General features: G+C 39.7%; 1 protein-coding gene across 5 annotated transcripts; it reads left to right on the top strand.

Annotated features, from left to right (window-relative positions):
- The first annotated feature begins 533 nt into the window (after positions 1-533).
- On the top strand, positions 534-26,042 carry trpm6 (transient receptor potential cation channel, subfamily M, member 6). 5 transcript variants are annotated; one of them, XM_044112783.1, is made up of 41 exons: positions 534-772; positions 3,026-3,105; positions 3,289-3,327; positions 5,895-6,081; positions 6,383-6,596; positions 7,139-7,263; positions 7,374-7,545; positions 7,735-7,909; positions 9,050-9,173; positions 9,256-9,328; positions 10,129-10,229; positions 10,331-10,465; positions 11,293-11,346; positions 13,435-13,569; positions 13,658-13,777; positions 13,889-14,163; positions 14,378-14,606; positions 15,303-15,455; positions 15,551-15,688; positions 15,784-15,912; positions 16,039-16,290; positions 16,377-16,551; positions 17,341-17,452; positions 17,554-17,750; positions 17,884-18,016; positions 18,522-18,963; positions 19,683-19,988; positions 20,062-20,332; positions 20,419-20,516; positions 20,632-20,734; positions 21,029-21,075; positions 21,168-21,226; positions 21,412-21,437; positions 21,565-21,615; positions 21,795-21,860; positions 21,982-22,280; positions 22,398-22,480; positions 22,561-22,766; positions 22,872-22,923; positions 23,078-23,190; positions 24,519-26,042. In XM_044112783.1, exons 1-41 carry the CDS (start codon positions 746-748, stop codon positions 24,605-24,607), a joined length of 5,865 nt encoding a protein of 1,954 aa, XP_043968718.1. In that variant the 5' UTR covers positions 534-745; the 3' UTR covers positions 24,608-26,042. The 5 variants fall into 5 exon arrangements, 4 of the variants coding, with proteins under 4 accessions (XP_043968718.1, XP_043968720.1, XP_043968722.1 ...); XM_044112785.1 differs by having other exon boundaries at positions 534-699; positions 24,519-26,041; XM_044112784.1 differs by lacking the exon at positions 534-772 and adding an exon at positions 2,744-2,892.
- The last annotated feature ends 22 nt before the right edge of the window (positions 26,043-26,064 follow it).

Here is a 26,064-nt window from a genome sequence, read left to right as displayed (position 1 = left end):
AGGTGTTTGCTAATTGCTGCTGGCTAGTCTGAAGGAGGTGGGAGAGCTGCTCAATGAGGCAGAAGCTCTGAAATTTGGAGACTGCAGCTCGGATGAAGAGCTCCATCCTCGAAGTTGGTGCAACATGCGTGAAAGAATCAAATCAACACTCCAGATATGTTTTCGATGAGGGGATAATATTATAACATGATTTTAAGCTCCTAAAAGAAGCCGAGTTAACATAATACTGCATCTTTAACACCGTGATTTAGGATCAGGACTGTTTATTCATTGCTATTTGATAATCAGGGTTTTATTTTTTATTTTTTTGCTTGTAAATAAAATTATTTTCAATACCCAAGTGACTATTTTTCTGTGACTGTTTCTGTCAGGGGCAATTCAAGGCATAATATAAAATGGAGTTGATTTTTTTATTTTTTATTTTTTTACCTGAGGAATCGAGTAACAATTGTTGGCGTAGAGCTGTTCACTGTGAGTAAAGCCAGTCCTTCTTTGCCCCTGCTGCTGCTGCTGCTGCTGCTGCTGCTGTGAAGCATGTTGAAGGGGAGGACCGCGGCTCTGCTCCGGAGGTCGAACAGTCCTGGTTGTGCTGGAAGGAGGAGGAGGAGGTCATGAGTTCCTCGAGGCTTCTTGGAAAAGCTCAGTGCCCTTTGGACCAGCGGCTGATAAAAGCCTAAACGACAGAGTAATGATGAAGAGGTGGGATTTGAAAGAAGTTCTCCGTTAGACTTAAAACATTTTATGTATGTTTTACCCGCAGAGCACAGCCATGGTAAGTTATGCAAGAGGAAGATGATTATGTAAATCACCCGAAGAGATTTTGTTTTCTGAAGCCGGTGTTCTGACCGGAGTCGAGAACCGATTCCATACGGTTTATTTACTATAATAGCAGTCGTCGTTAGCTCTGAGCTAACGACAGCAGCTATTAGCTGACAAGTTAATTTAGTTGAACTTGTCAGCGAAAACATGGTAAAATGACATGCGAAGTGCATTTTTTAGAGAACTTTGAAAAGCCAGAATCCGTCTGCTGGACTTTGTGTTTAATTTTCTCTTTAAACATTTCTTATAACATGTACTTTAGGTGCGGAGGTAATAGGGTAAAGTTTTTCAATTAACTACGTACTGATGCGTAATATTGCGCATGTGCACAACGCTAGACGGCAAAACTCTTCTGCTTGCCATGACACTTTCCTTGTCGTTTTGTAAAATTTGTTGAAGTATAAGAAGCAAGAAATTTGTATGCATTGAGTGTAAAAATATATATTTGACCAAATACAGGCTAGGAAGTTTTGTTTACATTTTGTAAACTTACTAAGGTAATTTCTTAATGCCATCATCAAGTTGCACTACGGTTTTATAAACTTTTTGGTTTCAAAGCTGCACGATTATGAGATTCCAAGAAAAGACCCGATATGACCCAAGTTTCTACCGAATCTATAGAAAATATAGTGATAGTAGGTGTCCTACAACATGCAGCATGTTGTCTCTGTGCAACATGCTGCTGCACATTGCAGCATGTTGTTGCTGCACATTCCCTCTCGGTGAAGGCTCTACACATTTCCTTCACCTGTAGGATAGGCTCATTGTGATGTCTTGGACAATGTTAGAAATGTAAAAGCAAAAACAGCCACATTTATAGCTTATGGCATTATTAAAAATAGTATCCTCAATTTCAAAGTAATGTATAGCTGTAAAATAGGATCTTTTAAAAAAAACAAAAAAAACCAAATTGTTATAAATATGTGCATATTTAAAAGAAGCAGAAAAAATGAACAATCATTTATAGGCTGTTAAGCCTGACTAATTAACCCATAAGTATAAACTTTTTGTGGTTGGAACTTTTTAAAATATATTAAATTAGGGTAAAAAACCCCCCAAAATAAGAGTATAAGAGTACTCATACTCTTCACCTTCATTCTAATATATAACTTTCTCCACAGAGTCTCTGTTAGATTTATAGTAATCACTTCATAATATTAAAAATGTCTCCAGTGAGAATAAACATTAAACCCAAATGTAGATATAGGATGACAATCAGTTGCTTACAAATATTGTTAAAATGCATTAATTAGTGAAAAAAATCACTAAACAGTAGTAGTAGTAGAAGTAATGTTCCTTATACTATATTTAGACTTAACTTCTATTTCTGTTTCTTTTGTTTTGAGACTAAAAGGATTCTTTTCCAACATCTGCTGATTTAATACAAAATGTCTAACAGAGTAAGTGTAACAGATAAGCTCCTGAATTCTTTCGAATAAACTAAAAACTAACATTTTCCAAACCTTTAAACTAGAAACTATTTTGGATGTGAGGTAACATTACAGGAAGTGATAAACTGTTACAGTTCATGCAGTGATAGTTGAGAAATGTTTTATTATTTTTTTGCTTTTGCTGGACAGTCTCTCTAAATTATGCAGCAATATGGTGTTTTTATGTTGTCACAAATGAACAGAACTTAAAATTGATACAACCCCTTGCTCTAAATAACTTAGTAATTCAGTGAATTTGTTTTCCGCTCTCTTGTGGTGTTGTGTGAGGCTGCAGCCCTTGTACTAAGGTTTTTTTTTTTTTTAATCTATTGGAAAATCTCTTTTCTCTGAAACCCAGCTACGCTTCAGGGCCTTGCTAGGTTTTCACACAGTCAGTTTTTAGTGGGAGTAAACCAGTTCCGCAGCCATGTGGCCTGATCTCAGGAAGGGGATATTTGTATGTTTCCTACAAACACAGCTGGGCTTCTTGCGGCTATTGTTGAATCTGTCGGAGAAACTGTGTAGAGCTGGGATGTTGTTGCTCACATTTCAGTGGCGTTTCACTGTTGGTGGGAGTGAAGTCTGATGGTGACGGACTGACGCTTTAGAGAATGCTTTGACTACAATGAACTTCACTGAAAAGGTTTTTGTTCCCTAAAGGAAGATGTTTGTTTTTCCTCAGAATAAATGAATCTGTAAAGATGAGAGTGCTATGACAATCTGCTTGACCTTTTATGTCGTTTATATTATCTCGATTGTATGTTTTCCTATTTCAGACGGGGAAATCTTGGATTGAGGAGAGCTTCTTCAGAAGGGAGTGTGTAAAGTTCATCCCTTCCTCTTGGGACCAACACAGGTAAACTGTAAACTGGCTGCATGGATGGCTTTTATGATTCCTAGAGGAATGTATGTAGTATAATATTAACATTGGTGGGTGGAAATAAACATCTTTCTGAGAACAGAAACACTTGGCAGCCTTTTCTTTATTCCAGGAACCATGTTGATTATTTCATAATGTGTTATTTCCTGTTTCTTTCAGATGCATTCCAATATGCCAAGTGTGCCAAAGCCTGATCAGGTATTATTTGTGAATTTTTAGTTAATATTTTATTGTGCGTTACCACCTGGCTGCCCACGTGGCACTGGCATTCTTGTTTGCTTGTTGTGTAGATTTCACTGCTCTCTGTTTATTTGTACTGTTCCTGTGTTTGCTGTCTTATTACTGCTGCCACATTATTTTCCATTTCACTGACGCACTATTTTCAAAATGCCCCAAACTGCAGATAGTCAATGAGTTATCAACTGTTCAGGTGACGTAAAAAAAAATGAGAGAAGGCAGATGTTTAAAAAAAACAACAATGTGTTTGGCAATATAATAAAGACAATGAAACAGGAATATGTAGACTCAAGGACAAGGGGAGGTGAAGAGGAAGGGAGGGAGACAGGAAAAGGGGGAGTACTTGTTGCAGTCTGGCTTAGTCAACTGGGGGTTTTAAAATGTATGCAAATAATTTACTTTGAATTGCTTTAGCAACATATTGTTACACACTTACGCTTCAGTATTTCTGTCACTTTTTTTTTTTTTTTACATAAAAACATAAGTAGAAGACACAGGCAAATAAAAAATTGGTTGTGGACAGAAATGTGTAAAAAGCTTTGCAATAATGAAGATTTCTACAGATTCCACTTGGAAAATAAGGTGTAATTTGATTCTTTGCAGCACTTGTTCAGTTCATAACTGTAACAAAATTGCTAACAGACACAAAGAAACATTTTGAGCAGCAGCCTACATAATATAAACATGGTAAGAAAACCTTACTTTCGATATGAATTCCCCAAAACATTACATATTATAACTTACATATGCAATATTCTTTTCTTGTGTAGGAACACAGTTAGGCTCCAATGAAACTATTAACTAGCATTTAAAAGGATAAGCTCCGTCTGTCATATTTCATCATCGTGATTGTATTAGTGACGATGATGAAATATTAGTGTTAGTTAAGTATTAGTTAACTCTCATGACCTACGACCCTGGATCAAGCTAATAACTAAGTGACCTACTGCTGGCAGGGAGCTTTAATTTGAGCTCCCTCAAATAAAACCTGAGAAAATCGGGAATAAACGACCAAATCCGTGAAGGGGGTAAAAGACCCAATCTGCAACAGAATGACTGAAAAATGAAAAAAAATCTATTTGTTTCAGTGGTCTAGTCAAAGGCCAGATCCTTAGTGTGATTTAAATTCTATGGAGAGTCAGGGGAATGTTGTATGGAGGACTGGGCCTCCTGTCCTCAACACTATGATGAAGAACTGATAAAGTCGATCAGAAAAAGGTTACCATGAGTCACTGAAGTCACTTTCAGTCACAAAGGTCATTTGAAACTATTTAATCGTGGGTTTAATTGGGTGCTGATTTTTATGCCTCATCAATGTTTCGCACTTTCAGTTTTGGCCTTTTTCTTACTTTTGACTTATTGATTCAGTTACATCGGAGCTGCCATGACTCGGTTCTCCTGTTAATGACTCATACCAACCATAGGAAATGATGAACGAAAGTAATTTCACTTATGCAATGTGGTTATCTGACTAGTAGATAAAATCTACGTTTAAGAGGGCGGTCCTTTATGGGGGAAATAATCTCTCTCTTTTTTTTTATAGGTTTGAACCATAAAAGAAATAGAGCAATATAAAAATCTCCTGAGTAAATATTTAAATGATTTAATGTCCGTCCGTCCATCCATCCATCCATTCATTCATTCATCCATTATCTAACATGCTTATTCTTACGAGGTCTCCAGGATGATTGGTGCCTATCTCCAGGCACCAGTACAGCCTGGACAGTCCAGTCGCCAGTTCATTGCAGATAATTAAATATATTTGTGAGATTTGAGCATTTTGGTGTCATTTAGCTCCACAATTCATCACTTCACTACTAAGAGTAGGAGTGCACAGATTTCCTTTGTTTTGGGAGATCAGTGATCGGCCGATACTTACATGTGAAGCCGATCTTATCCACCGATCTTATCCACCGATTTTATCCACCGATCTTATCCACCGATCTTATCCACCTCAGCAAAGGCGCACAAATCAACCCGTCTTCACGCTTTCTGCATGTTTACAGTTGACAACAGTCACCCCACTGTTGGCAACTCAGAGATGTTCTTGCTATATTTGGGAACATTTCAGACAAAAAAATCAGTGTTGGCCAAAATTGGAATCGGCAGGCATTTTACAGATCGGTAATCTGCCAGAAACCTGCAATTGGTGCACCTCTAACTAAGAGAAATAAACTGTTATGCGATGGTTAAAGTATATTGGTCTGAAATAGCATGTTTTATGTTGTAAGTAGGCTGGGACAAAATGGTAAAGCATGGGTAGGAAATATTGGTAGGAATTAGCCCAGAGCTGGTAAAATCAATTCCTCCTGTACTGATTTTGAGCCTTTTTAAAAAAAAAAAAAAAAAAAAAAAAAAGAAGCAAATCATGAAACTGGAATGTCTAATGTGATGGTGGATCTGTTTATAAGGAAAACAGCTGCTCAGCTGAGATTTTGTAATGTAGAACAGATGTTTCTCAAACAGACTCTGTCAGATCTAATCATGAAGTGCTCTGACGTATCCGATAATTTGTTTTCATTGATCAGATGTTGCTGTGGCCGCTTGATGGGGGAGCACTCTTGGCAGGAGTCTTTTCCTCCGATTTCCCTCTATCCAAGTCCAGAACAGGGCATGGAGGAGTGGTCCATGGAGGCTCACACAAAGGCCACTCCTACCAACGCTTATGGGATCATAGATTTTCAAGACACTGCCACGCGGGTCTGTCGCGCCAAGGTTTGTAAATCCATTTACTCTGGTTTTCTTTGCCAGCATTTATTAAATTTACACCACAACATTAAAAATTATGATTAATCTTCCTTTTGCAAAAAATAGCTTTAACTATAAAAGTAGATGTTTTCTCTGGTCTGAGTGTAGATGCAAGTCTAGATGTTGCTGGTTGTGTAAACTTTGGTTTGCTGTGATGGAAGCAGATTTAAGGCGTTTTGTGGATGCTATCTGCTGTAGTGGCAAAACAGCCTTGCGAGCAGCAGTTGGAAAACGCAGCAGGGTCTTGAGCAGTGCCATGTTCTTCCAGTATGTTCGTGTGGCCGTGGACTCCAAGCCAGAGGCGCTGCTCCAGCTGATGCTGAGGGAGTGGCAGATGGAGAGACCGAAGCTACTGCTGACGGTCCACGGAGGGTCAGAAAATTTTATTCTGCCCCCAAAGGTGAAGCAGGCCTTCAGTAAGGGGCTCATCACGGCTGCCATAAGCACAGGAGCGTGGATTTTCACTGATGGGTTTAATACAGGTCAGTACAGGAATCGACTCTCTCTAAAACAATGATACCAACACCTGTAGGGCCCTGCAGAAGCAATTATAACCCTTTAACTTTTTCACATTTTATTATTTTATAACCATAAACCTCAATGTGTTTTATTGTTTTATCAGCCAGTCCCTTAATCAGTCCTTTTAGAAGCACTTTTCTTTGCAACTATAACTTCCAGTATTTAGATAATGCATTTATGGGATTGTCTCTACCAGCTTTGTACACCTTGAGCCTGAAACATTGAACTTTTACGAGGAAATAAATTGAAGGCAACAAGGAATATGTACACATGTTTTTAGACCCGATATTTATTCCTATTTACTTATTAACAAGGCATGTTGTGATAGTTCAAATATGATTGTTTTTGTTATTTTATTAATTGGACAAAACGCTCAGCACACTTTTCAGAAATTAGTCTTATAAAAGCTTTGAAAATCTTGCATTATTTTCATTTTAAAAAGTTTAAAGGAAAATGAGTATTTTTTGCGTGGCACTGCATTTTCTACTGTTTATACACATTCCAGGTGTGTCTAAATATGTGGGTGAGGCAGTGAAGTTATTTGGAGGCCACAACTTGAGGAAGAGAAACACGATTGGCATCACACCGTGGGGAATGATCGACAACAACTTGGACCTCATCGGCAGAGATGTTAGCACCAAATCTATGTTTCATTCCTTCTAACATAACAAAGAACATATTTGACAATCAGCAAGATGTGGTTGTCCTTTTTGTGAGATGTTTACTCAACACCTGCTCAGGTATTCAGACCCTACCAGCCACTGGGAAACCCTTTAAGCAAGAGGACCTCCCTTAATGGTTTCCACTCCCACTTTCTGTTGGTGGACGATGGGACGCTGGGGAAACCTGGTTGTCAGCAAGGCCTCAGGAGAAAACTGGAGAAACAAATCCAGCTACTGAAGATTCATCCTCGTAAGTTAACGTCACTGCTTGTTGAATATGTACGATGGGACATCGTCTTTCTGGCAAAATGTATATCAGCACATTTTTATTAGTGTTAATTTAGATAATTTCAGGCTGTATCCATCTTCGCTCATCCTTTTTGAAGTTCAGTGGTTTGACCTGGTTTTTATAATGACTAATTATTGTCCCTTCTCACAGGACTGAACCAGGGTGTGCCTGTCCTGTGTGTGGTGGTGGAAGGGAGCGCCGCCATTGTATCAACAGTTCTGGATTATGTTAGCAAAGCGCCCCCTGTGCCGGTGTTTGTGTTTGAGGGGTCGGGCAAGGCTGCAGACCTCTTCGCCTTCTTACACAAGCAGACTGCTAATGATAGGTATGTAGGTAATGTTTACTTTAAGTGTGAAGCCAGTTAGCTGAACTAGCTGGTATGAAGTTAAACCAATTATTAGGTACATCGATCAAACTTTTGGCAGCTGATAATGGTTTTGGCCATGTTAATTTTCTCGCAAAGAACGGTAAGACATGCAAACTCTTTTTTGTTTTTATTCAACAACAAAAATAGCTAACTTTTGTAATTTGTCCCCAGGGTTTTTATTTGATAGACCAAAACAACATAATGCAGCAATGTAAAGTGGAAGAAAAATAATAATTAAAAGAATTATCTGTAAAATTCAACAATGCTTTGTTGAAACCAATTTTGCTGCAGTCAGAGCAGTTAGAGTATGCTTTTTTAGATCAAGATACTGACATTTTTGCCCATTTCTCCTAAACAAATATCTCAAATTAATAATAGACTGTATGTGTGAACAGCAGTTTGGTCACGGATCAGTGGTGCCACTGAATGTCTCGCTATATGTCTAGGATTGTTGTCAGTCTGGTTGAGGATGAATTTCCACTCAAGTTTCAAGTCTTTTTCTGTAAAACAACTTCATGTTTAGAATTGCCCTGCACTTAGTTCCATCCATCTTTCTATCAACTCTGTCTCAAGAAAAAGTTTGATTTTTTTTTTGTAAGCTAACAATCGCCTTTTTTCACATTTGCTGTGTCTATATGATGTGTTAGAAACTATAAACATGACATCTCATAGCTTTCTCTTAATAATGTTCTGATTGGTGAAGTGCACAACAAATAATCTTCCTGTGAGTGTATTCTCCCACCTGAGCTCAGGATATCTACAGTGCCTCCAGAGTTACCATGAACTTCTTTAATTTTTTTATTCTTTATTTCTTCTCTGTACAGTGCTCTGTGATCTTTGGTTTTTTACAATGTTGTTTGATTTCTACTGTACTCTGAAGCCGTCCCAGAACACCTGATTTTATGCTGATATTAAATAAATGGATTCTATTTACTAGTTAGGTGACTTCTGAAAATGCAGCCTGATGGCTTTTCATATTTTTTACTTTTAAACATTTTGAAGACCTTATGTGTTTTTTTTGTTTTTTTTTACTCAACATGCTCTATTGGCTATGTTTGTCTTTTGCAAGCCACTGTGATTTGCCTCTCATCCTTTTAGGCAGCTGGATGCTGATATTGAGGAGGACTTCCTGGGTAGGATTGGAGATGTGTTCGGAGTTGAGAGGACCGAAGCCGTTCACCTTTACACTCTACTCCAGCAGTGTATGGATCACAGGCAGTCAGTGAGTAGAGCTCTTACTGAAATAGGCTTGGTGTGGTTTAAGACACAAACAGCATCATCATCATCCCCTCTTTGACCAACAGATCACCATCTTTGACTCTGAGGCTGACGAGCAGATGGCAACTGATGCAGCCATTTTGACTGCTGTTCTTAAGGGTACCTGTTTTCTCTTTCTGATTGCTATTACATACTGGCTTCTGCAAATAAGTCACCACGGTTTTAGCAGCAAGAACAGATTGCAACTTTGTATGTTTCAAGTTCCCAACTCACTTAGAGCTACATTATGTAAATTTTATGCAGAAGTCTGTTTTTTATACATATTTGTTAAAACTGTTACTATGTTGTGACAGCATGGTATGAGATAGAAAAACTTAAGCTTTTCCACTTCTTCACAGTGCTACCATTTCCATTTGAATAAATGCACAGCCCCTAGCCAGAAACAACCAATCAGAGTAAGGAGGAGTGTCTCATCTCTGTCAATCAATCTTTGCACGTGTTGCTAAATGTTCTAATGAAACTAGTTGTTTCATTAGAACAAATGAAACAAATGGTTTCATTTGTTCTAATGAAACATTTAGAAAAAGTGTTTCTAAACATCTGCTTAGAAACAAACACGGCAAGAAAGAACTCGTTCTTTATCCACCGTCATTGGTGGCCATATTAACTGGCCCGACCATTTATGACAGGCTCTACTGTCACAAAGATGTGGTTCGCATCATTGAGTAAAAGGTAAAGTGTGAGTAGCACTTACACGAGGGTGATCCTCCTTCCGGCTCTGATTACTTAAAAAGACATATTTTTTTTAATAAAAGTTACATCCTGTAGCTTTAAATGTTAATTTATGTTGGATTGAGGCTTTTTCGTTCCTAGAAAATAGAAAAAAGTCTGTCGCTGAAATAAATATGCATTGAAATGCATTCTGCTGGATTTTGACATTTTTGTTGAATGGGAAACAGGAACCAAAGCCAGTCCATCAGAGCAGCTGAGTATGGCTCTGGCTTGGGACCGGGCTGATATCGCACAGAAAGACATCCTGGTGTACGGTCAGCACTGGCAGGTGAGACCAGCTCTGGACAGGAGCTTATACCATTAATTTGACCTTAATCAGGTTTATTTGTTGATTTATTCGGTTATAATCATATCATATGCTTTGTTTAGGTGGGTTCCTTGGAACAAGCAATGCTAGATTCTCTGGTGATGGACCGTGTGAGTTTTGTGAAACTCCTGATTGACAACGGCATGACAATGAGCCGCTTCCTCACCGTGGATCGCCTCGAGGAGCTCTACAACTCAGTAATTATGCTATATCTGCTCCTTTTAAATCTTCTTGATACTCCCTTTGTTTTTATACTTTTATCTTCCTAATAGGGCAACTTGATTAAAGAAAAGAAAAACAAACTTACAGTTATTTTGGTCAATACCAAAATCTTCAATTTATTGTGCTCTACTTAATTGACCAACTAAGGCTATATTTGCAAAGCATGCTGTGCTAAAATTATTTTAATAATCATCATTTTTGTTTGATTGCATTGTTTTTGATGTTTGGAAAAAGATTTGAGGCGAAAATATGAATTTTGATTACGTTGATCATCCTACTTTCTGTTTTAAAACCTGAATATTTGTCAGAATATTGTTTTTATTTGAAAGCAACAACATCACTCCATAGTTCAACTGTTTGTCTTGCTATTTTTTATGTCTTAGTTTTCCCAGAGCCCCTTGCTTGATTTTCAAACAGAACAAATTCAATCCCTTTACTCTGACTAAAACACAGATTTGAAAATATGAGCTTTGATTGAAATCAGAGCAGTGCACTGTAAGTGTTTGCACCGAGTGATGTGTGGTCAGCCGTATCCAGGGTATTTTCCCAGTTGTTGACTTTGATGCTCAAATAAAAAAAGCAGTCTGTGGACAACTTACGCTTGTTTTTTGCTCCACACTCTCTTTATCTCATGTGTTTTATAGCCTGTCAATTATTCACAGCTCTTGGTCCATTTCTGAAACATGAATATCTGGAGAGCTGCTGCTATCTACGAGTATTTTTGTTTTTTTCAGGTTGGGATTTCTTGATTTTTATGTTTCTTCTCTCTCTTTCTTAAGTGTAACAAAACATCTTTTTCCAGCCACAGGGTCAGACTCAGCGCTTCTTGCAGCACCTGGTTGAAGATGCAAAACAAGTGAGTGACAAACATACTAATACATGCAAACCATAGACATCGACTGTTCTGTTGTTCAAATAGATTTATATGTCCATAAGGTGAAATGTTTTCAACAGTTATTTACTGTTTATTTAAATTGTTATGTCCCACAGCTAATAAAATCCCCAAAAATAATGTCTTAGAAGTGTATTAAATTTATAGACAGAAAAATAAATTCATACAGGCATGTTACGTTATGGCCCACAAAATCATGGGGAAGACTGCTGACTTGGCAGCTGTCCACCATGAAAGACATGAAAACCGTTCACCTAGAGCGGCGGTTTTCAAAGTGTGAGGCGCGCCTCCCCTGGGGGGCGCCAGAGCACTTTAGGGGAGGCGCGGTGCGAGGGAAAAAGTAAACCGGAAAAGCTATCTGCTTGCCGTCTACTGATGTGAGAGAAACGTCTTTTACGCACATGATCAACTCTGTGGATTTAGGAAAAAGTTGGTACTGTGGGGTGCGCGTGTGGAGCGGGGATCAGTGGAAATGTTTCCCCCTTGGTGATGATGTCAAATGTTAATGAGTTTTGATGTCGTAACGGTTACTTTCAAATCCAGTAGTCAGACTACAGTTACTTATCAAAATCATTTTTGCGTTACTGCGTTACTATCTTCTTTTGTTATTTAATCGTTTCCTCTACTCGTCTTGTCGAGTGACCGACAGTCTATGCAACAGAAATGTTAAAAATGGGGAGATTGTTGGTGGAAAAACTGGAACTATTTTGAGTTTCTGTCGCCTATTATAAGCGGCTTTGGGCTTCATCTTTTAAAAGTCGCTTGCAAATTTAATGAGTGGCGGGTTGCGCCTTTTTGGGTTGCTCATTTGGGCTTGGAAATAAGCAGAGACTCATAATAAATCCCAGAATTTGTCCGTCATTAAGGTAGTTTTAGTCAGTCTCTCCGTCTTCATCATTTCCCGGATGATCCGTCCGCTGTGTCTTTGTTAATGTCAACTTAATTAGCTTTAGTTCAGAAAACTGCAAACATCGAGACCAATATAAACAGCGCACTAAAACAGCCACGAATAAGCGTGTCCGTAGTTGGCAATAGTTATAATGGCAAGTTAGCACCGTATAATTATTAATATTACGGTAAGTGTCACAAATCTGTGCAGCCATGTGAGCTGTGGAGCTGCAGGAGGAGCTCTGTGCGCTGCGACATCAAACTCAGGGGCAGAATCTGGAGGCTGGGGGAGGGGGCTTTAAAATACTTCATAGTTTTCCAGACAACAGTGGACCACACAAATTACTCATGTTTTTAATTTTTTTGTACTATTTTTTTTGCACACTCGCCTCTTCAGTTCAACCTTATCAGTGGAGACACATAGTTGATATTACCAGTATAAAATAACACAATTAAGTATTGGCAAAGCTCAATGTGATTTTCACAGGAGGCTGAGCGTTGTTGTTAGCAGCTGCTGAAAGTAACTAAAAAGTTACTTTTAATGTAACTTAGTTACTTTCCAAGTCAAGTAGTCAATAATATAACTAAATTACTTTTTCAAGGAGTAATCAGTAGTCTGATTAAAGTTACTTTTTCAAAGTAACTATGCCATCACTGGTTTTGGCCAGAGCGGGGCTGAAGGTGGAGTTTTTACAACTCCGCCGCCCTCCACAGGCATTGTGCTCCTTGGATGAAAACCCCTGACCTAGAGGATAAGACACTACAGGTCAAGAAGCTGAAGAAGCTGCTTGTATATATCAATTATATTATCGGAAAGTTATGTGGAAAAGTGTGAGCAAGCAACAGGGGTTTAAAGACGTCGTCAAATAAAGCCCATTTAAGAGCTTGTGGGAAATTATTTAGACGTTTTTGTATTCCTCAGCTGACATTTTTGTTTTAAAAATCCTTTTTTTTTTGACCTGATGTAATAATAAAACTTTCACAGAAGCTAATCTTTTGGTTATCTTTGGCGGCAAGCCATGATCATCAAATGTTAACAAAAAGGCTGTCAATGCTCAAAATGTACACTTTTTGAGTTAAATTACTGAAATAAATGACTTAAATTATATTTTACCTGCAGAGAGGCCTCTGTAGTTATATTCACTGTTCATTTTGTGTTGGTAGACCTCTCTCCCTACAGGTTACCGTCTGTCTGTCATTGACATGGGGCTGGTCATAGAATACCTCATTGGAGGCGCCTATCGAAGCACCTACACGCGGAAAAACTTCAGAGCTGCTTACAGCCGCATTCAGTGCCAGGTGAGCATTACAACTTAGATTATGTCCCTCTTGTAAGAAATCTCAGATCTTTATGAGATGTAAGAAAAAATGTCCTTTTTGCTTGTAGGACAGTAGACGTTACAGCTGTGGTTCCTTTAGTAACCAAAGGCGAGGAATGAGCTTAAAGAAAAGCAGAAGTCTCCAAGATCTTCACTTCTTCAGAACTGCCCAACCCTACAAAAACAAAGTTGGTGAATCTACTCTGTCTTTTGGTGTCTTTGTTTTAGAAGAAGCTCAGCTTCAGTTTAGAAGACTGATTAGTCTTAAAGTTCCTCATCCATCCATTTTGTCTTTCCAGGATCAAACGGAGTCGACGGGGAGCGGCCATCAGGTGGTGTTGAGTCATGGCCTTGGTCACACCACCCTACTGCCATGTACTTTCAACTCCAACGACCTGTTCGTGTGGGCTGTTCTCCAGCAGCGCCAGCAGATGGCGCTGTTCTTGTGGCAGCACGGGGAGGAAGCGTTGGCGAGAGCCATTGTGGGCTGTAAGCTTTATCGCTCGATGGCCTTTGAGGTACGGCAGAGCAACATGGACGACAACGTTGTTGAGCGATTCCAGTCATATTCACTGTGAGTGTAAAGAGCGAAGTGAAAAGAAACTGCTTCCCACAAAAGGAATCACATTTAAAATGGCTACCCCTTCCTTCAAAGTTATACATTTATTTGAAATTGAATTCTAGTGTTTGATGTTCAGGTTCAGTTGTACTTTTTCTAAATCAGACGTGAGGTATAAGTTTTATTTAACTGAAAACCCGCATGTCTATCCTCTCTCTGCGTGTACCAGGGAGTTTGGGCAGCTGGCTGTGGACGTGTTAGATTGTGCATTTCAGCAGAACGAGCAAATGGCCATGAAGCTGTTAACCTCAGAGATGGAGGCATGGAGTCACTTCACATGTCTGCAGCTGGCTGTCTCCTCGTGTCACAGACCATTTGTGTCACACTCCTGCACCCAGACTCTGCTCACAGACCTCTGGACCGGCCCGCTCAACATGAGAAAAAACTCCTTTATGAAGGTGAGCACAATGGTTGATGATAGTTTTAACCCGCCTGTCTCTGGTGTTTAAAAGAATCTCATGATTGTTGGAGAATACCATTCTGAGTCAATTAGTTCTGCTTTAATTATGTGTGAATTAGGTTTATTACCAAACAAACAAAAAAAAAAAAACAATACTGGCGAAAACAATTTTCGAAGGTTGCAACTAACGATTACTTTAGTAATCTATTAATCTATCAATTATTTTGACAATTAATTGATCAATTGGATTAAAAAAGGGGGACATTCCACAGGTTTATCCATTTACCCACTTAAGCCTCTTTTACACAATACTATAAATACATTAAATGATGCAAATAAGCAAATTATTTAAAAAAAAAATCACATAGCAGTTCTTTAGTGAACACTTGATAATCTGCATCAGCAGCTCAAATTGGGTAGAATTGCTTACAGACAAAGAAGATTTTTCATCGTAAATGTAAAATGTACATATATTTGGTAAAGTTTTAAGCATAATTACCGGTCCAAGTGTGTTGTTTTTTTTGTTTGTTTTTTTTTTTCAGCAAATTGTTTTTTTGAGTCTATATTTCACTTAATGATTAATCCGTGCTAAATTAGTTGACGATTATTTCAGTAATCGATGAATTATTTGCGTCGGCCCTACGATGTTCCCTGATAGTTGCTAGGTGATGGTGATACACACATTGTGTTGTAGATCATTTTGAGCCTTCTCCTGCCACCTGCCATCCTGCTTCTGGAGTTTAAAAGCAAGGCTGAAATGTGCCACGTACCACAAACCCATGAGGCAATGCTGTTTGGGCTCGAGTCTGTGAAATCGCTGCCAGTCCCTGAGGGATCCGTTCAGATGGTAGGATGCCAACGCAAAACTTTTTAAACTAGACTATAAGGTTTTCTCTCAGACTTCTCACCACTTGCCCTCTTGTTTCTCGTCTTACGTCGCAGGACAGACAGGATGCAGAGCGAGGCCTCCCCTTCCACAATAAATCCACCCTGTCCACTGTGTTTGCGCGGTTTCTGTCATGGATCACAAGACTCTATGATTTTTACACTGCTCCTGTTGTTAAGTTCTGGTTTCACACAGTAGGTTATGTGCTTCTTAATATTTATTTATTTTTACTCATTTGATGTTTTTGAAGATGAAGAAATCTAACTGAATGTGTTTTGTCTCATGTTAGATGTCCTACTTGAGTTTTCTGATGCTCTTCTCCTACGTCATCCTGGTCAAGATGGAGGACCAACCAAGTGTCCAGGAGTGGTTGGTTATTCTTTACATCGTCTCCACTGCTGTTGAGAAAACCAGAGAGGTAAGTTACCCTGCATCCTTCCTCATTTGCAGTTTTCAGTTATTTTTGTGAATTGGATGTATGGACTTCTAGCTACAGTACAATGAAAGTTAATATCATGGCACTAAATACTCTTTTATTTTTTAGGTTTTGATGTCTGAGCCTCGAAAGCTGAGGCAGAAGCTGAAGGTCTGGTTCTCAGAGTACTGGAACAAATCCGACTTTGTTGCCATCCTCCTGTTCCTGGTTGGGCTTTTGATGCGTTGCCATGCCGACCCCTTCCGGACCGGAGGACACGTTGCTTACTGTCTGGACATCATCTTCTGGTTTGTCAGAGTTTTGGACCTTCTGGCTGTCAATCAGCACGCTGGTCCTTACCTCACCATGATCACTAAGATGGTGAGTAGAGACCACGTCTGCCTACTAAAGGATAATACCGTAGTATTTGTAACCCCTTTCTTTTTCGTTCCCGTTTGTGTTCCCAGACCAGTAACATGTTCTTCATTGTGGTGATGATGGCCATTGTGCTGCTGAGCTTCGGCGTGTCCAGACAGGCCATTTTGTCACCAGATCACGAGCCATCATGGAGCCTAGCTCGAGATATTGTCTTCCAGCCGTACTGGATGATCTTTGGGGAAGTGTATGCTGGAGAACTTGACCGTAGGTGGATCATTAGAAAATTTAGCGCTTATTTTAAAAAGAAAAAGTACACCCAATTTTGTAAAGTGAGTAAAATAATTTTAAATCGACTACTTGGTCTCTTGGAGTGCTTGACATAAGGTAGATGCTAAATTAGTTGAACAGCAGACGACACATTTGACGGTTGTTCATCTTACAAGAACTATTACACTCATAGTTCACTGCAAGCTAGTGGCTTACTTGTAGAACCGTGGTTGGCTTTATTGTGGCCTTAAATGTTTTACTAAAAGGCAAACATGCACATGTTTCTGTAGTAAAACTTACTTGTTTTACTAAGGAATTTAAGCCCACATGTCTCAACAGTATTGCTTTAGAAAATCAAGGAGGAATTTGTTTATTCAAATAGGTTAAAATATGAGTTTTGTTCCTTCTCTGTACTTTTGTTGTAGATTTGATGATGAACCTCATGCCATCATTTCTTCTTTTACTTTGCTTGATAATTATGACTTCACTTGGAGAACATTAGTTAATTAGTGCATTTTTTTGCAGCTAATGCCTTTTATCTACCCTGTTTATTCCTAAAGAAACAATAGGATGGAAGTTTTAGTCTCCAGTTCTCATCAGAGTCAGTTCAGATTTAGCATTTGCTGATTACAGAGTTCAATTTTAAAAATTTGTTGTTTAAATCTGATGTATATGTGTTGATCTAGCTGGTAAATGAAAAGTTTCCCTCACGGTTTTTGTTGTTTTATTTTCAGTCGCCATGCTGATTCCCACCAGTGTATCATCGATGTGTTTGTGTGTTGACAGCGTGTACTGAGGATTCCTGTCCTCCTGCATCTTTTCTGGCACCGCTCCTCCAGGCTGTCTACATGTTCTTCCAGTACATCATCATGGTCAACATCCTCATTGCATTTTTCAAGTGAGCCCCTGTTGCACTGGCAAATATACATAAGTATATATATATATATTTATTTACTGGTTTAAAAACAGCAATGTGTAAAATGATGTTGTCCCTAACAGCAACGTCTATTTTGATATGGCTTCAATATCCAACAAACTGTGGAAGTACAACCGCTATCGCTACATAAGGACCTATCAGGAGAGGCCGTGGCTGCCGCCGCCGCTCATCCTGCTCAGTCACGTGGCTCTTGCTGTCAGAAGCATCTACAGGAGATTTAGCAGAGATGCTGAACAAGAAGAGAGGCGCTCTGGGCTCAGTGAGTACCAACAGTACACACAGTGCTGGGGGGACGGAGGGAATAGGTTTGCAGTTATTTTTTTATATATGTCTTTATATATCTTGGCACCATAAAAGGTTTGTCTCCTGTTTTTTTTATTTACTTTTATCAGAACTCTACCTGGGCCTGGAGGATAGAAAGAGGCTGTATGAGTTTGAGGAGAAATGTGTTGAACTCTACCTTCATGAGAAGAACGAAGATCTCCACACCACTCCCATAAATAGAATCAGAGCCACAGCTGAGAGGTTGGTTAGATTTTAAGCTGCCTGCTAGTGTGAAACAGGGCATCCGCACATCCTTAAAAATGTCTTAAATTCATAAAAAAATGAATTAATATGTATGGGGTTTTTTTCCCCTCTGAGTTTTCCCTCCGGCCAAATTGCATTCAGACGTTTTCGTTGTGTTGTGTGACTTGAGGCGTTTAAGGCTTACCTCTAACGAGCAGCTAATGTCGCCTTGCTAGCTGGTTCGCTCTTTTGCCTGTATCTTGGATAAGTGCAAATTTATTGCCACTTGACTGGACAAAGTTTGTAAATTTCTCTGTATATATAGGTTGAAACTCCATTCATGATAGTCTTAAATTTGAGTTTGTGAAAACTGCAGAAACCATGTGGTGAAAAAAAAACAAGTCCCTTTGCTCCAACTGCTGAACGTTGGTATTTGATTTTAAAAGTAGTAGTCAAGTCATGCCACAAACCTTATTACCTCGTTACTAGCTATTAACATTTGTCTTTGTTGTTGTGCCACTAGAGCTGATGAGATGTGTGGGATGGTGGGGGAGGTCTCAGAGAAAGTCAACTTCATTCAGGACAGCCTGTCGGAGCTGGACGGTCAGCTCGGTCAGCTTCAGGACCTCTCTGTGCTGGCTGTGGACACCCTCACTCTGCTGTCTGCCTCCGACAGCCGTCAACAGGAAGAGGCCCGCCTGGCTCAGTGTCGCCACGTTTTACCGGCCACTCGTCACATCCTCCCTCACAGCTGGACCCTCCCTCACAGGGGGGCAGAAGATTGCGATGTTTCTAATGTGCGTCTCCTGGAGATTAAAGCCTGCAAAAGCACGCCGCCCTCTTTGCTAAAAGGCTCTGCTGTTGAGGGAAGTCGACGAACGTCGCAGGAGCGCCACGTCGGAGTGAGAGAAACCAGAGCAGGAAAAAAGGGACTGCCTGAGGCAGGAGAGGAAACGGCTGAAGAGGTGTGTGGCTACATCAAGAGCTCGGATAAAATTAGTTTGTTTAAAGGAGGGGTCTGCAACCTGTGGCTCTTTTCACCTTCCACAGTGACTCTTAATAGCTAAATAAAGATTTTAAGATTTTTCAACTTTATTTGATAGAATAATTGCACTAAATGTCCACAAAAGAAAGACTCCAGAACAACCGGTAATATTTTTAGGTCTTTCTTTTTGTCGTTAGTTTGTAAACTGTGCTTTTTCAGAAGCTAAATGGGTTTCATAGGCCATGATTGTGTGCCCAATCAAAAATTTTAACTCTGGATTTCAAGCGCTCCCAATAAGTTTAAATATATCAACTTTAGAGGAAATAAGGGATTTTTTTATTGCATTTTCCACAAAGATCAACATCTCGTAGAATAAAATGTATCCAGCCACTTTATTGCAAATATTTTAGATTTTTCTTTGTTTTAAAACCCAAAAATAGAAAAGTATTTGAATGCGTGAACAGATTTTTTTTTTATAGTAGAAATTTATCAGAAATTATAAGCAGTTTTTTTCCCCAAACAAATCTTGTAATATTTGTAATAATTAAACAACTTATTTAGCTGAACTGGAGGCAAAATGGCTCCTTTGAATACAAAGGTTGCAGACCCTAGGTCTTAATGATTAATCTCTGAAACAGTAAGATACCACCATACTAAATGATATGTAAAGTATAATTTAAACAAGCACATTTTCCACAGGACTCCAAGTCTGTCCCTGTTGAAGATCCCAGTGGAAACTGGTTCAGAGGCCCTGGACGGGGGTCACATGTTTCCTCCTCTCAGTTTAACATCGGCGGTGGAAGGACTAAGACGCCCTCGGAAACCCCTGAGTCGTCCCGTTGTGGGTCTCCAATTTCACCCAAACCGTTCAGGACGGCACATGGCAAAGCTCGGACGTATGACCCACATTTGCATCCCAGTCAGGAGGAAGCTTCAGGTGAAGAAGGGGAAGAGGATGCTGAAAGGGAAGAGAAAGAAGAAGAAGTAGATGTACCCAACCTGGAGGTATTTGTGGCCTATAGTAATTGTTTCACTGTGTCTGACTGACATTGACAATGTTTCTTCCATCTTTTCTCAGGATGAAAGTCAACCAAGTTTTCCGTCCAGGTATTCCAGCCACTGGAGAAAACCCCCACTGCCCACCAGGTGGTCATGTGTGCCCAGAGAGCGTCCATATGGGTTCTGCAGGTCTCTTTCATCCAGCATGGAGAAGATCGCTTTTTCTGGTGGACCTCTCAGCCCAACGAAGGGATCTTTCCCATCTTTTGAAGAAACGACGGACAAGGAGTGCATGTCTGACAGAAGAGGCCTGAGGAATGATGCGTCTTTATGGTGCAGCAAGAGCCAAGGTAAAACTCCTTGTGCCACTTTAACGTCCCGGGTGATCACGCTGTCATGCATCCGATTTCTCCAGGTTATATGTTTGATTCTGCAGAATGGGGAAAATCCTCCGATTTCTCTCAAGACTTGGACAGCAGAGGCAAAATCCCCAACAAGAAGACAGTGAAGATAAAGGAGAGCATTCCAGATCCAGTAGTCACGCTGTTGATTGTTTACCTCTTTTCATGATAAAACAGTTTCCCTAACAAGCATTAGTCATAAATCTCATTTTCCGTTCCCATCTCTCTCCCCGGTTTCTTGGCAACAGGAGACGCTGGAGTCCCACTTGTCCGATGCCGTGTGGAGGAAGCGGCGGAGGTTTGTTGGAGAACCGACCTGTTGGTCAGCTTCAACCAGCCTCAGTCAGCTCTGTAAGGATCTACGTTCACCAACACAACCAGCTCAAAGCAACGGGTTATTGTGAACAGGAGGAGAAGTGACGCAGGCTTCTGGAAAGTTTTAATCTGAATAAAAAGTCTGATAGACTTCAATAAAAAAACTAGTGGAACCAGTTGCCTGATGAAGTGGCCTAATTAGTGAATAGAGTCCACTAACTTGTAAAGGTTTTGAATTTATTTGAATGCATGAAAATGATTTGTATTTTTGCTCTTTAGTTTTAATACTTTTTTTGTAAAAATCTAATTTTGGTATAAATATTGTTTCAGATTTTGATCCCACTGATTTGATGCAGAAGCAGGTGATTTCCCATCAGGTAAATCTTCTCTAAGCTTCGGTTTCTATCGAGTCTCTGTTGCAAATATCAGTCGACACCCGAAGGATGTTTTTTGGTCGTTTGTTTTTCAGGAGATGTGGAGTCCGACTCATTCAGCTCGAAACAGCTGGGCCAAATCAATGAGCCGCAGGTCTTCTTTCAAAGTTAATTGGAATGTCTCAACAAATATATATATATATATATATATATATATATATATATATATATATATGTATATATATTTATATATATATATATATATATATATATGTATATATATATATATATATATATATATATGTATATAAATTTATATATTAAACATCTCTCTTCTAGCTTGCAGAGTGGATTTGCTCCAGAAGGTATTTCTTATTATTCCATACTTATCATGTATTGTGCGGTTGTTGTTTATTTATGTTTAATTATTAGTACATGTTGGATTTACATTGTAGTGTTTTGTTTTTATTTTTTTTCTTTTGCTTGCTGCAGCCAGGAGTTCCTCCTTCCAGTCCAGTGACAATCAGTACCCACACTTTTCAGGTATTATGAAAATAATATATCAACACTTTTTTATGTGGCAACTTAAAAAGATGTTTTATTTTGTTTGTTTTGTTTTCTGTTTTACTTATTTTTAGTTGTATACGCTTTTTGGTTCTTTCTTTCTGCGTTTATTGCTGCATTATTTGTTGTTTTGATGGTACCTGCCTCTGTGTTATAAGCTATGGAGAGGAACAATCTGATGAGACTGGCTCACAGCATCCCGTTTACTCCTGTTTCCATTTTGGGTAAAATTCTGGTTTTTTTGGACAAACAAAAATAGCATCTTTACATGTTTTGTTTTGTTTCCCCCCCCCCCCCCCCTGTATTTTCTACATTTTCACTGCATTAACTTTTTTGTTTTCACAGGAGGTGAAGAAGTGAGCATCTACTTTCTGGAGGAAGTCTCCTCTAAAGCTGAACCTGAGTCCAGCTCTGTTTCTTCCTGGTCGCCGCGGGTCCAGTCTGCGATGCTCAAGCCGCTCTCTAGCGAGGAGGGTTCCCTGGACGGCGGTCTCCGGCAGGGCAGCAGAATGCTGTGCACCTGGGCAGAGCAGGACGTGCTCCAGCCTGGTCAGATATACGTGGTGAAAGCCTTTAAGCCAGAGGTGATCCGTGCTTGGCAGAGGTACTTCCATGGGAGCACTGCGCTGCAGCTCTGTTTAAGGGTACTTTACCAAAACCATCTTTGGAGCATTTAAGCAAAGCATTGCTGAAAGATTAGCAAAAGTACTTCTTATATTCCCTTTAGCTTTGTAATATATAACATGTTTGACATCCTGAAGGAGATCCAGCAGCAGAGAGCAGCCCAGAAGATGATGCAAGTGTTTAACCAGATCAAACCCAAAGATATGCATCACTCACCAAGGTGTGTGCATGTGTGTTCTCTGAATCCCACCTGTAAGTCCATGTGTCTGCATGAAGTGACCTTTGCTCCCTTTCCACTAGATTTCTAGATGTTTCCCTGGTGCTTCGGCATTCTAACGGCCAGTGGTTGACTATCGAGAGAAACTTGATCGGTGACTTCAGGAAGTACAATAACAACACAGGGGAAGAGATTGCCCCCTGCTGTTCATTAGAGGACGTGCTACTGGCATTTTCCCACTGGACATACGAGTATTCACGCAGAGAAATGCTGGTGCTTGACATACAAGGTAAGCGTTTTAGTATTTTTGATTATTTATGACATGCAAATGGTTTCATTTTTCTCTTCCCTCTTTATTTGTTCTGGTCATATCTGTCCTTTATGTTGTTGACAGGAGTGGGAGAGGAGCTGACTGATCCGACGGTCGTCATGGCAGATGACCAAAGGTACACAAATCCAAAATGGCAACATGTGGTTTCAGAAGGGTGTTCATTTATTCATTTATTTAACGGAGAGCTTCATAACTCTGACATGAACTGAAGGCAGACAGACGAACCAGTTTTTCGCTTCACACTGTGACTCTGTCTGACCCCTTTGCAGCTGTAGCAGGGGCGAAGTGCTCTTTGGTCCCGATAACCTTGGAGACGCTGCCATCAACGGCTTCCTGCAGAAACACTCCTGCAACCTCTGCTGCCACAGGCTGGGACTAAAAGGTCAGAAATGTCACAAAGTTTTAAAATCAGTAAGCAGCTGCAAGAGAAAGTAAGAGTCAAGAAATATGGAGCCTTCCAGAAGTGTTGAACATTTTCTAAATGTTGTCACTTTACAACAACAAACTTCAATTTATATTATTTGGATTTTACCTGATAGACCAGGGGTGGGCACTCCTGGTCCTGGAGGGCCGGTCTCCTGCAACTTTGAGATGTATCTCTACTTCAACACACCTGAGTCAAATAATGAGGTCATTAGCAGGACTCTGGAGAACCTGACTGCACTTGGGAGGTGATTCAGCTGTTGGATTCAAGCATGTTGGACCATGGAGACATCTAAGAGATTGCAGGACACCGGCCCTCGAGGACCAGGATTACCCACCGCTGTGATAGACCAACACGAAGTAACGGCTAACTCTTAAATTAAAGAAAACTTATTTTCAAAAGTGAAATTCATTATTAATATCTGGAATATTTGGCGTACCTTACCATTAAAAAAATTCTTTGCACCTAATTGGATTCATGAGTCGCTGTGGTCCATTTAATCACAGCATAAATCTGCCTCAGAGTTTTGCTAGAGAACATCGGCAGACAAAAAACATCATGATGATCGAGGGGAAAAAGTTTAAAGCATTATATGAACTAAATATGGTATTTGTGATATTTGAATACTTAAGATAATACATTTCCTCCCTAGTTATGTTGTTTTGTATCACCGTGTTGCTTCCTGTCACATCTGCATTTTTCTACTTGAATGTCACCTCTCTGTCGTCACTCATGAGGCCAAGTTGGCTCTGAAAGAAATCCCCGACAACTTCAAATGAAGTCGACGCGCTCCAGCAGCCAGCTAATTAAGCAGCGAGTCTTCGTTTATTTCTCTAACAACAGTAGCGTTTGAGGCATGGGGGTGGGCCCTGCTTTGTGCGTTGTGCTGCGCGGCCTTTGATTACGTATTAATCATGTCTTTGTGCTGGCAATGTGCTGCTGAGACATTAGCTTTGATTAGCTATTAATTAATGTCTCTGGGTAGACACGATACCGGCATCTAGAGGATAACGGCGCGGAAAGGAACCGCACGCGAAAACAAACAAGCCCGGCAAACAAACACACAAAGGCAAACACTCAGACACAGTTGTTTTGATATTTCAAAGGTGCGTCGTGTTTGCTCTTCCTTTTCTTGTGTCCTCTCCAAGATATCCCCCAACAAATCAAACCAAATTATTCATGCTGGATGTGTGGACTTCCTCCCAGGCCTGTCAGTATTCTCTTTCTTGTGATAATGACTGTGTTATTGGAGTGGCGTGTCGCTAACTGATGTTTCTGTTGTTCAGATTTAAGGAGGCGCCCAGGCAGCGGCGAGCCAGAGCCGGAGTCGCGGAAGGAAGAGGGCGATGAAAGCGAGATGCAACATTTTGACTGAGATAAAAATAACACTCAAATGCACTTTTCCTACCAAAGATGTCATTTCTGAAATCATATTTAGCCTGTTTTTTTGTTTACAATGTAAACTGCCTGATAAGTGAGAGAGACCTACGTCTGCCATCAGATGTTTCTGATTGGACCATTGGAACTAAAACTTGCTCATATTGTGCATTCATAATTGATATGAATATAAAGCAAAGAAACAGAAAACTACATGACATATAAGACATTTTTTGTATTTTTGTTTGTAAAGAATAAATAATTGAAATATTGCACACTGTGAATTGTTGTAGCTCAAATGAAAAAAAAAACAACAAAAAAACGTAAAGCTTAAAAAAAAAAAGGCAGAGATTCACCCATAAAATTTCTTTTATTTATTTTTTTTCTTCCCACAACAAAATGTCTACAAAAGCAATAAAATATAGAATTTAACAAAAATCACTTCAGACCTTCACATTGTATGTACATCTCAAAGGAGGATTCACTGAGGCCTCCGCAAAGCTCTGAACCTCTCCCAGTCTGGCCCTCCAGTTCTGGGTCTGTGGGACTCCCTTTAGTAACATACGCATGCATGCAAAAGCATTCTCCTCCTCAAGTGAAAATGGAGGCTCCAACTGTGTGTGTGTGTGTGTTTTTTTTTTTTTATATCATGGATATAAAAAAAAAATTCAGAGATGTTCAGAGTCCAGCAGAGTCCCCAAGTGGGGGGGAAAAAAAAGCAGAAAATGTAAAAATGATTCATCAGTACACATTTTCCTTTGAGTTCCCTCCTATTTTTTTTTTATCATTATTATTATTGGTTTCTCATGTAAACACACACAGTAAAGCATCTATGCCCCGTACTGCCAATCTTTTATCTCCTCACTAACTATGGCACTTTGAAAACAAAAAATACTTTTTAAAAGTTGGTATTATTATTTTTTTTCATCTTATTTTAAGCTCTGTGTAAAAAGAGGTTCTGCAGCCTGGATACCTTTCAGCTTCCAGACACAGATTGCTACATTTTTGTTTCATTTTGCTCTTGCTGGGACGCAAAAACACATTCTAAAAAATAAATTAACAATTTTCAAAAAACCACTCCCAATTGCACAGACATTGTAATGCATCAAGAAAAGTCTCACAAAGCATTGGTAGAGCAGAACATCGCCGCACTCTCTTCTGTTTCTCTAGCGCAAGCACACAAGCTCACACACACGTTTTCTTCATAAAAGGGAGGAGGAGGTCTGGAGTGGGTTTTGACTGAGTGTATGAAATGTGGTTTTGAAATCGGCTGTAATAAAATGTCCGCGCAGCTCTCGACGACGGCTGCTGTTGTGCGCTCGGCGATGTCATTCTGTGTTGATGGAGCAGTAAAAGGCGCGTGATGTGTTCAGCCCCCTTTCCTCCCTCGTGCTGAACAAACTACTCCATAACATTCAGAATAGATAATCCCCCTGCCCCGCCCACGTTTCTCCC

Source organism: Gambusia affinis, linkage group LG03 (genome assembly GCF_019740435.1).
Source record: "Gambusia affinis linkage group LG03, SWU_Gaff_1.0, whole genome shotgun sequence".
Taxonomy (NCBI): Eukaryota; Metazoa; Chordata; class Actinopteri; order Cyprinodontiformes; family Poeciliidae; genus Gambusia; species Gambusia affinis.
Note: the sequence above shows the minus strand (reverse complement) of the source record. Positions and strands in the feature narration are given on the sequence as shown.